Below are 12,099 nucleotides of genomic sequence, written 5' to 3' on the forward strand. Positions count from 1 at the left end.
TTTAAATGTTCCAATATAAAATACAGCCTTTGTGTCCAGACTTATTTAATTTCAGTGTTTTCATCAGTTTTATGTATTATCTTACAGTTCTAACTATGATACCACATCTTGTGAGTCAATCAAAAGCTCAACAGTGTCCTTCTATGAAATATTCAGAGGCAGAGTCTAAAGGGAGGAAAGCTTTTGGAGGCTCAAAAAGTTTTCTTCATCTTCTGTCTTTTCTTAGGATTTTTTGCCCTGTAGAAAAATCACAGGCCCAGAGTCCAAAATCATAGATACCGAAGTATTTGTATGGATTCCGGTACCCAATGCAGTTGTAAGGCTAACTGTGCAGGGATTTGATGTCTCTTCAGTGATTCCTGGGCTCTCTCTGTTCTTGTAGCTTTTCTAGCCCTGTGAAACCATGCCTCCCCAGCCAGCAGTTACTTCAGTTACCCTGAGACTACTTAATGGTAGTCTCCATGGCACTGACACTGTCTATATTCGCTTTTTCAAGAATTTAGTGGTGGCTGATAAAGGGGAAGGGAGGAAGAGATCTTCCCAGTCTGTCTCCCCAACACTTTCCATAGTGACAGAGGTGGCAGGTACATTTCCTGTGCTTATCTAATAAAAATAATTAGGCTCTGCATTTATTGGTCTTTCAGCAACTACATACAAACCTTATTAGCTTATCATATTTGTGTGTTCCAGTACATTATGGTATAGGCATCTAATTTTATTTAAAATATATTTAAAAAGCGATAAAACATTTCCATGTTCTGTTCTGCATAGGAAAAGGGCCTCGTAACTTTGTAATAAATGAAAAGACAGATGGATCCATTTCTTTATGTGAAATTCTGTTTATGAACATAGCTGACAAATATGGACCTGCTTTAATCAGATGCAAAACCAGAATATTTAACAAACCTGGCTGCGTTTGAGCTATGACTGGGTCAGTGAGATCAGATGGTTTCCCAACGCCTGCCTGGTTTGTTGCCCGCACACGGAATACATAGCTGACACCTTCCTTTAAGCCGGTGATCTAAGAAATAAACACAAATAATGTATACAACTGAGCACTGTTTTTATTCCACTTGGTCTGTTCCCCTGGCTTGCAGGACTGACAGTAATGTATCTGTTGTTTCTAACATTTTCCACTTGGCAAGTATTTCCTTCCTTATGTTTTGTTAGCCCAAACTAATGTGACTAACTTGTTTTTGTTTGCTACTTCCTTGTGTGTGTACCTTGTAGTTTTTGATAGTGTCATCAATGATATTAGCATATTTCTGGGAACAGGATGGGTTTTTTTTAACTCCAGTTTTACTTATCTGTCTCTGAGGCAGCAGAGCAAACATTTCAAAGCACAGATATTTAGAATCTGGAGAATGTTGTCTGTTGGGCTACTGTGGTTTTAGCCTGTAGTTTGAGGACACTATAAGTGAATGTCTCTTTAAAAAGGCACATGCAAGGATAACATTTTAAAGTGAGGGGGTTTAAAAATCATCTGTGGATATATACATCTCAAATCTATTCATTTGCACATTCCTGGGAGAATGTCTATAATCAAGTTACAGTTATCCTATATTTAGAAGCAGGTCCATGAAATTATGTACTATAATACAGAAATCTAAATTCAAACTCATGGTAGAATGTAATGACAACACTATATTATGCTTAAAAGAGTTATCCTGTCATATCTCCACAATATCTGTTTTGGTGATGTGCTGCTTATTTCACCTTTGAATCAGAAAATATAGAAAGTATATATCCTGGATTTTAGGAATGCTGTATATGTTGGCAGTGCTTTCTTCTATTTTTAGATTCTGGCACTGCATTTTGCATTTTTACTCTGGTAACTACAATTCCCTCCTTGCTGTGCTAAATTTTCTTCCAAATTTAGTAATGTGCAAATACTGGCATTACATGGGTGTAACTCAGAGCACAATAAAGGTTGGCAAAGCTAAAATTATAAGGAAGCATTACCAAAATAATAGTGGCATACCTTGAACTGACTTCATTGTTCCTGGTTTCACTGGTATAACTAAATTTGGCCCCAAACTGTTTTACCTTCAAGAATCTTTTTGTAATTGTTTTCTCATTGGCGCTTTTCCAATGTTCATCTGTTGCTTCAGTTTCTTTCACATCAACATAGTAACCAGATACAGGGCTACGACCAGTATAAACTGGCTCTTTCCAAAGTAAAACCAAAGAATCTTTCCTAACTTCAGTGCAGAAGAGATCATGGGGTGGTCCTAAATGAAAAAAACAAACATGGAATCCCATAAATTAATTAAAATGACAAATAGGCTAATGCATAAAATTAATAAAGAATGTACTGTCTCAAAAAACTGGGGTCTAAGTCCAAATCTGGTGCAAGCCAGTATTGCTCCATTTTATCTTGTATATGAAGAATGAATATTGTCCTGATCATGTTAAATTGAATTAGTGCATAAAATAATCAAATTTATTTTGTGACATCCACTATCCTGACCACATAGTCATCAACAAACATAAATGACCAACAATATCAAGTACTGGGGGGAGAGGGGGTGTTAATTATTAAACCCATTACTAGATCCGGATTGCTATGTGTAGCACTGGGCTACTCAGCCCTCTATGTTGTGTGGCTATTTACACATAAGCTACTCTGATGCACATAGTATGAAAACCTCAAGAAAAAGAAATGCAAAATACAATGTTGTTGTAAAATCCTGCTTAAGATCTATTTTGCAGAGCAGTAAATGACTGTTCCATGTACAAGGCAGTAGAGGTTCAAGCCCTTATTGTTTTGCAACCTCTCCTCTTCACCTTCATTGAAACTGAGGGCACTCAAGCACTTGCATTATGGAACTGTTGAGAATACAGAACGGGGCAGCGTTCCTGTTAGAAGTACTGTTCTTTCCTCCTGTTTTCAATGTGCCTTTGTTATGTTAAGCTTCATGATATAAAACTTCAAAGCTATATTCAAGTTTTTACCTGGAACAGCAATGCTCCATTCTTCACATTTGAAGGAACGGCTAGGTGGGGAAGGAATCCCGACTCCAGCCACATTAGTAGCAGCCACTTGGAACTGGTATATCATGTTTTCCTTCAAACTGGTAATCTGCAGGACCAAGAAAGTTGTACCCATTAGCTTTGCTTTAAAGCTATGAGAGATGGAAAACTAGCTATTTCCCACATGAAAATTCATAGAACTTGTTCCAGTGTTTTACTACCCTCCTAGTGAGAAAATTCTTCCTGATATCTAACCTAAACTTTCCTTGTTGCAACTTGAGACCTTTGCTCCTTGTTCTGTCATCTGCCACCACTGAGAACAGTCTAGCTCCATCCTCTTTGGAACTCCCCTTCTGGTAGTTGAAGGCTGCTATTAAATCCCCTCTCAGTCTTCTCTTCTCCAAACGAAATAAGCCCAGTTCCCTCAGCCTCTCCTCATAAGTGACATTATCTAATACAAATCATCTTTGAAATCCTGTATGATAAATAGATTAAAACACTATTACAAATTATTTCTCTCTCTCTCCTTCTCTCTCAACATTATTAATATCGTAGTTTCCATTATGAAGAATGGAAGGACATTACAAATGAGACCTTGGTACTTTGCGACTTGGACAATATACCTTCTTTAAGCAAAGTGAAGAGGGTTTGAGACTATGACTGTTCTAAATGTGCTCAAATCGTAAAACTCTGCCCTTAATGATAGACAGTATGCTAGGTAAAAATAAGCAAGACTGTTGCCAGCTGAACATTAAATATATGAGTCATTCTGCTGACACAGAGCAGGATGGTTTAGAGCAAGAACTGTCCTTGCAAATTGCACATTTGTCTATGATATATAGCAGCCTTGCAAGTGAAATCAAGATCTGGCCACAGACATTAGTCAATAGGACGGAATATGTGGGTACATGAAGACATATTTAGATCGACCTGACTAGGTCAACTGCCGGTCTGTGACTGGCCCTGCATGCCAGATCCAGCAGATGTCCTAGAGCAGCTGGGGTGGGCACTGTATGCAGCACAGTCCCAGAGTGGTGGAGTGGCTGCTGCAAACAGCGAGACTCTGGAATGGTGGAATGTCATGCAGCCACTTCAAGGCCGTGCTGCTTGTGGTGGCCACTTTCCTGCTCTGGCATGTGTGTCAGAGTAGGCACCATGTGTGGGATGGTCCCAGAGTGGCCACTGCAAACAGCATGCAGGGCCATCCAATGTGTGCCATACATTGCCTGTGGGTCAACTCCAAGACCCATGGGCAGCACTGTTGGCCAAATGATAGGGCTCCATAGGCTGGATCTGGCCTACAGGTGGTATCTTTGACAACCCTGTTCTAGCCCATGAAACATCATTTTTTAAAAGCTGTCATATATTAAATTGGAGGACAGGTGTCTGAGTCACATTTAATAGACTAATAATACTATTTTATCTAGCATCTTTCTATGAAGGATTCCTAAACACTTACAGATATGACAAATAACTTCTGCATAAATTTAGCAATATTTGGCACTTATGAATGAGAAAACCAAGCAGTTAGTACATTAGCATTTGGTTACAAAAATTCCATTTCACAGGAAACAATAACTTGTAATGTGTCCTTTTCTGAACCAGTTTTTAGGAACTGTATTTTGCTATTTGTACATTTCTAATTCACACATAGCAATATGAAACTTAACCTCTTACCCTATATGCCCTCTCACTGATAGGTTTAACGTTAGCCTCTTTCCATTTCCCAGGAATTCCATCAATCACTTCACGATAGTCCACATAGTAGCCTGTAATTTCAGCCCCGCCAATGACTTTAGGCTGCTTCCATCCTAGCACCATGGAATCACGAACACTCTCCAATACACTGATGTCATAAGGTGGTGATGGGGCAGCTGTTTCAACATGAACAACACATGAGTAAGAAGTAACCATTGTATTAACTAAAGATATATTTAATTGAATTTCTTGGGTAGGCCCATCTTCTATTTCCTAATCAGGAAAATCTCTTATTGGAATCAATGGATATTTTGCTGGAATAAGGAATGCAGGATTCAGGTCACTGTCAGACCCATAAAACTCCAAACTGGATAAAAATCAGTTGGACTGCAACAGTTGTTTTTTTCAGGAAGTAAGCTGATACATAGTGAAAGTGTGTGTTGCAACTGCAGCTCTTATAAGTGATTTTTTTATTTTACAAAATGGTGAAAAATAAAACTAATACTATAGCAGACTTACAACATTTGGAGATGCAATGATTTATTTTCTTTTGCTGAAACCAAACTTTTCCCTCCCACACACAATATTTGCTTAACTTCCTATTTTTTTAACACCATACTCCTCTGATAAGAGCAGACCGCAATCCATTTGTTCTCTTTTGGTACCCCTACATTGCAATAATGTTATCATTGCACCTTCTGGGTAATCTTACCTTACTGAAACAAGACGCGATCATAACCACTGCAGTCTGATCAGAAATGGAAGATGCCTGTTTCTGGAGCTCAGTTTAAAAACACTTGCAGCATAATTATTTTTCTTTGTTTAATCAACCTAGAAAGCATGTAACTTCAGACCCCCCAATCAAATTGACTGGCTTGCCATATCTCCTCAATTTATATTGGTAGCATATTGATACACCTCTGAGGCTGTGTCCACATGAGCATGGACATTTGTTTCCCTGGGGACAAGAAGCAGCAGCACACCTTGTGCCATTGCTACTTGTCCTCAGGGAAAGCCTGTGCCATGTACCATCTGGCACACAGCAGGTTACCCTAGGTGGAGTAGAGGAGGCAGGGGCTAGCACTGGGCTGGCCCCAGCAGCCTTACTTGGGGTCCTGGGAGCCTTCTGGGGTTGCAGCAGTGGCAATCCTGTGGCTCAGACCCTAGCTGGCAGCTGGAGTGTGGCTCTGGCTGGCTAGGTTCCGGTTTTGAGTGGCACACGTTGTCCCCAAATACACCATCTTGCTTCTTTTTGTGTGGGTTTTTTGACCCCCGGACCTCCCAGGGTCATAACTCCCTATCCCCCTGTGTCCCGTGCCACTACCTTGCAGCACAGAGAACACCTGAATGTGTGGCATGTGTGGCACATGCCGCATGGCCATGCTCATCTGGATGCAGCCTGAGAGGCTTTCTTGGTCCCACTTTAGATGAATCTCAGACATCTTTAGAGTTACCTTATTTGTAGACTCATCTTTCAGAATAATACATCATCTAGTCAGTTAATTTAAAAAGGTACAGGAATTGGCTAAAACCATCATGAAAAATTTAACATCATGAATAATTAGCTAAATTTAAGTTAACTATTACTGAAATGTACTTTACAGTATCTAGGTATATCTTCAGATAGGTATAGGTAGTCCAATGCCACAGTGCTGGGCATGGATAGATATGTGCAAGGAAAGGCTAACTGTATGCATATTACAGTACTTTGTATATTTCCTTTTATTTTCTTTATGCTCTGATTAATGGGTTATAACATTTGGACTAATTTAGAATGGATTTACTTAGGTGATCAGTTTATATCAGCTGACCCAATGTTCTTGATGGTTCAATGTTCTTAAGTGTTGATTGCATATAACTTAAATGCTATGTATACATATTCAGGTTTTATGGTGTGCTCTATTAAGTATTCCTGTCAATAAGAGATACAACACAATATTCACAAGCATTCTGTCTTAAAGCATAGTTCTAAAACTAGGCATAAATCTACAGAGGACTGCCACATACTGGACAATGGCAGAGATGTCTATGCTTTGCTTCCTTTGTATACAACCTGACAAATAGGGGGAAGAACGTCTTTGCAGACAGGCTCACTAACCTACTGAGGAGGGCTTAAACTAGGTTTGCCAGGGGATGAAAAACAAAGCACTGAGGTAAGTGGGGAACCTGGAGGAAGCAGAAGCAAGAGAGGCTTCATTCTTCCTGAGAAAGTAGGGCAATCAGCTAGTCACCTCAGGTGTCTGTACACGAATGCATGGAGCCTGGGAAAAAGCAGGAAGAATGGAAATCTTCACACAGTCACAGAACTATGATATGATTGGAATAACAGAGAGGTGATGGGAGCTCGCATGACTGGAGAACTGCCACGGATGGGTACAAACTGTTCAGGAAGGACAGGCAGGGGAGAAGAGGAGGAGGAGTTGCACTGTATGTAAAAGAACTGTTGTACATACTCAGAGCACCAGTATGAAACTGGAGGTAGGACTGTTGAAAGTCTCTGGGTTAAAATTAGAGGGGAGAGCAACAAGAGTGATGTTGTGGTGGGTGTCTGCTATAGACCACCAGACCAGGAGGATGAGGCAGATGAGGTTTTCTTCAGACAACTAGTGGAAGTTTCACCATCACAGGCCTCATGGTTTTCATAGGGGACTTCAATCACCCTGACATCTATTGGGAGGGCAATACAGCAGTGCACAAGCAGTCCAGGAGGTTCTTGGAGAGTGTTGGAGAAAACTTCCTGGTGCAAGTGTTGGAGAGACCGACCAGGGGCCATACTCTTCTTGACCTACTGCTCACAAACAGGGAAGAATTGGTAGGCGACATAGAAGTGAATGTCAAGTTGGGCAGCAGTGACCACTAAACGATCGAGTTCAGGATCCTGACAAAAGGAAGAAAGGAAAGCAGCAGAGTACAGACTCTGGACTTTAGAAAAGCAGACTTTGATTCCCTCAGGGAACTGATAAGCAAGATCCCCTGTGAGGCCAGTCTGAGGGGGAAAGAGGAGAGCAGGTTGTATTGTAAAGAAATTTTACTGAGAGCACAGGAACAAACTATCCTGCTGTGCAGGAAAATAGTAAATGTGGCAAGTGACCAGCTTGGCTTAGCAAAGAACTCTTTGGTGAGCTTAAACACAAAAAGGAAGCTTACAAGAAGTGGAAGCTTGGACAAACAACCTGGGAGGAGTATAAGAGCATTGCTTGGGTATCCAGGGATGAAGTCAGAAAGGCCAACACACAACTGGAGTTGTAGCTAGCAAGGGATGTGAAGGGCAACAAGAAGGGTTTCTATAAGTATGATAGCAACAAGAGGAAGGTTAGGGAAAGTGTGGGTCCCTTACTGAGTGGGAGAGATGACCTAGTGACAGATGATAAGGAAAAGGCTGAAGTACTCAATGCCTTTTTTACCTCAGTCTTCACAGACAAGGCCAGCTACCACAGTACTGCATCTTGCAGCACAGTTTGGGGAAAGGTGAGCAGCCCTCAGTGGTGAAAAAACAGGTGAGGGACTATTTAGAAAAGCTGAATGTGTACAGATCCATGGGGCCAGATGCAATACATCTGAGGGTGCTGAGGAAATTGGCTGATGTGATTGCAGAGCTGCTGACCATTATCTTTAAAAACTCATGGTGATCAGGAGAAGTCCCAGATGTTTGGAAATGGGCAAATATAATGCCCATCTTTAAGAAAGGGAAGATGGAGGATATGGGGAACTATAGACCAGTCAGCCTCACCTCAGTTCCCATAAAAATCATGGAGCTGGTCCTCAAAGAATCTATTTCTAAGCACTTGAAGGAGAAGAAGGTGATTAGGAGCAGTTAACATGGACACACCAAGGGCAAGTCATGTCTGACCAACCTGATTGCCTTCTATGATAAGATAAGTGGCTCTGTGGATGTGGAGAAAGCAGTGGGCATAATATACCTTGACTTTAGCTGGTCTTTTGATACCATCTCCCACAGCATTCGTGCAAGCAAGCTGAGGAGGTATGGGTTGGAATAATGTACTCTAAGGTGGACAGAAAGCTGGCTGGATTGTTGGGCTCAACAGGTAGTCATCAATGGCTCAATGTCTAGCTGGAAGCCAGTATCAACTGGAGTGCCCCAGGGGTTGGTCCGGGGGCTGATTTTGTTCAATATCTTCATTAACGCTCTGGAAGATGGGATGGATTGCACCCTCAGCAAGTTTGTAAGTGATACCAAACTGGGGGGTGTACCAAGCAATACCAATGCTGAAGGGTAGGGCTAGGATTCAGAGTGACCAAGACAAATTGGAGGATTGGGCCAAAAGAAACCTCATGAGGTTCAACAAGGACAAGTGCAAAGTCCTGCACTTAGGATGGAAGAATCCCATGCGCCACTACAGCTTGGGGATGGGCTGGGTAAGCAGTAGATCTGCAGAAAAGGACCTGAGGGTTACTGTAGACAATAACATTGATGCAAGACAGCAGTGTGCCCTTGTTGCCAAGATGGCTAACAGCATACTGGGCTGCATTAGTAGGAATATTCCCAGCAGATTGAGGGAAGTAATTATTCCCCTCTATTCTGCACTAGTGAGACCATATCTGGAGTACTGTGTCCAGTTTTGGGCCCCCACTACAGAAAGGATGTGGACAAATTGGAGAGAGTCCAGTGGAGAGCAACAAAAATGGTTTGGGGCCTGGGGCACATGACTTATGAGGAGAGGATGAGGGAACTAGGTTTACTTAGTCTGCAAAAGAGAAGACTGAGGGGGGATTTGATAGCAGCCTTCAGCTACTTGAAGGGAGGTTCCATAGAGGAAGGAGCTAGAGACTGTTCTCAGTGGTGACAGATAACAGAACAAGGACCAATGGTCTCAAGTTGCAGCAAAGGAGGTTCAGGTTGGATATTAGGAAAAATTCGCTTACTAAGGGGGTGGTAAAGCGTTGGAACAGGTTATCTAGAGAGGTAATAGACTCTCTATCCTTGGAGGTTTTTAAGGCCCGGCTTGACAAAGCCCTGGCTGGGATGATCTAGTTGGGGATGGTCCTGCTTTGAGCAGGGGGTTGGACTAGAGCCCCTGAGGTTCCTTCCAACCCTAATTTTCAGAGATTCTATGATTCTAACCTAGGGCGTAAATAATAAGATTCCTAACAGAGTGAATTGCTGGCATTTGTCCAAAATACACTTTTCAGTATGCTATGCAAACATTGTTACTATCCCCATAAAAGTTACTGAAGTATTTAAAAGTGACATGATACTTTGGATAAATAAACATACATTATAGTAAAGCAAGCTCTTAAATTAGTTAACAATTTTAAAAGTTTCATTGTCAATAGGCACAATGTATATGAAATGACCCCCAATTTGTTACATGCAGGATGACCCTTAATGGAAAGCTGAGGATGTATCAAATAAATCTGATGAAGGATGCGTTGAGGAAAATGTTCATTTGTGACTTGGATGATCAGGGATGATTAAGTGAATGCACTAAAGTGATGAAATGGGTTGATTTTATTAGCTCTCACCTATATCTGTCGTCTTTTTCATTTTTTCCAATGCCAAGGAGTCCCCAGGTTGATAATTACTTGCCTGCTTAGAAGCTCCCTTCTGTGGTGAAGGTGTGGGACCATCTTTTACCGTTTCACTCACTTTACTGACTCCTGTATGCCCCAGCTTATCAGAGCTACTGGGCAGTGTATGTCTGTTAAATTTAGCATTGCATTTTAGCAAAGCATCTGTGTCAAATATAGGCTGGGAGGACTCATGCATGCCTTCCCAACTTGTAGTGTAGTCTGTTAGTCCACCAGCTTTACCACTCAGTTCAGGACACACACCATGAAGCAATCCTCCCCCTATAATTACCAGAAAATAACAAAGACATTTTCAGTTAGAATTCATCCTTATTTCTTCATTTACTTAACAGAATGAAGAAACTCACACAGGTAACAACACAGGCAGAACATAAACAACATGTTTTTAATGGACATTATGATATTCACAAATTTGAAAAGCACACAATACCTCTCACCCTCCTCGTCCCAACCAAGACTTTTTTATGGTATACATTTTACAGTACATGTGAATGCTCCATAATTTAGAAGCTAGTAGGGTTGGGAGGTATGTCAGTTTAAGACAAACTAGAGAGTTAGAATGTACACATACATGTTAAAATGTAAACAGACTATTTATTCTGGCCCAGTGAGTTCATTCATCTTTTTGTATTAATTCAGGCAATAGCAAAATGGAAACAACTTGTCACCAGAATGGGGGAAGCACAGGTTTTAGAAGCACAGAAAAGCATCATAGCAATATTAGTGAGCTCAGATATGAAAACAAATCAGGCCGTTAGCATTAGAAAGTGACTTTATGAAAGATGGTGTGTATTAGGTGATAAATAGAGATGATAAATACCACATTATGGAATCAGACTGCAACTCCATTTTCCAGCACAACTGTGAAGTGAACTTAGCAGTGTTTTCACATAGTGGTTCATGAATAACATCCAAGGAAGCCTGCATGGTGAAGGTGAATGGTCTATAGTACAGGGACTCAATTGCTGCAAAAGGATGGCTGTGAGGCATTACATATAACTTATAAGTAAATCATTATCTGTGGACAGCTCCATAGAACATGTCATTAGTTACAAATAGTTGCTAAAAACTATTGGTGAAATATGTTTTTGCTTTTTTGCTTACCATTGACCCTAGCAATGAGAAATAGCTTACCAATGGCTGCTTTCACTTGAATAGCCTCTGATTCCCGTGAAAATTCACTGAGTCCAGCTGCATTAACAGCTCTGACTCTGAAAACATAGTTTTCATCAGTCAGGAGTCCATGGCAAATAAATCTAAAATAAAATGGTGAAGGAATATTTAGAGAATACTGAAAGAAGTCCAAAAAAGACAAGACAAAACTATAGCATCATTTTTTTTTTTGGCTTTTGGAACTTGGCACTGAAATTCTGACTACTGTGGTTGACAGAAGTCATGCTATTGACCAGGAGTTCACCAATGTGGTATCTGTAGTGCAGTAAGACACAAAGGAAACTTAGATATCAGCAGAAAGGCTGACAAAAAAATTAATCTCAGGAACACATAAAGCTTTTTCAACAGCAAATTCTGGAAATAACTGATCAGTACGTGAATGATTTTATTAGGAGTGTTAGGATTCTGTCTCATAAAAATGTTGCACATGAAGCTGTGTAAACCAGGTGAAATATGGAAAACTTAAATGAAGATAAGACTTGGGTGATGATGAGCAGGACAAGGAACAGATGGAAATTTGACCTTACATAAACGATAGCATTTCTCTGTAAGTCTGAAATTATTTCTGCCTAGTAACAGAGAAAGGTCAAAGAATGGAGGATAATGACGCTAACATTAGCCTTGTTAATAAATTACTGCAATAGGTCATAACATACCAGACTTGCTTCTCAATTAAAATGACATAGGCACTAATTCCTATCAAAT

General features: G+C 40.6%; 1 protein-coding gene across 3 annotated transcripts in view; it reads right to left on the reverse strand.

Moving 5' to 3' along the window:
* MYOM1 (myomesin 1) overlaps positions 1–12,099 on the reverse strand; it is a 111,758-nt gene that overhangs the window by 41,061 nt on the left and 58,598 nt on the right. The window contains exons 17-22 of one of the 3 annotated variants that reach the window (XM_019490496.2): positions 11,356–11,477; positions 10,465–10,482; positions 4,651–4,847; positions 2,956–3,082; positions 2,047–2,231; positions 907–1,021 (exon numbers count right to left, since the gene is read on the reverse strand). In XM_019490496.2, the coding sequence (XP_019346041.2) occupies positions 907–1,021; positions 2,047–2,231; positions 2,956–3,082; positions 4,651–4,847; positions 10,465–10,482; positions 11,356–11,477 (764 nt within the window). Of the gene's footprint in view, positions 1–906; positions 1,022–2,046; positions 2,232–2,955; positions 3,083–4,650; positions 4,848–10,155; positions 10,483–11,355; positions 11,478–12,099 lie in introns of all 3 variants that reach the window. The other 2 variants (XM_006269518.4, XM_014606704.3) reach the window with 2 other exon arrangements.

The sequence above is a fragment of the Alligator mississippiensis genome, chromosome 3 (assembly GCF_030867095.1).
Source record: "Alligator mississippiensis isolate rAllMis1 chromosome 3, rAllMis1, whole genome shotgun sequence".
In the NCBI taxonomy this organism is placed as follows: Eukaryota; Metazoa; Chordata; order Crocodylia; family Alligatoridae; genus Alligator; species Alligator mississippiensis.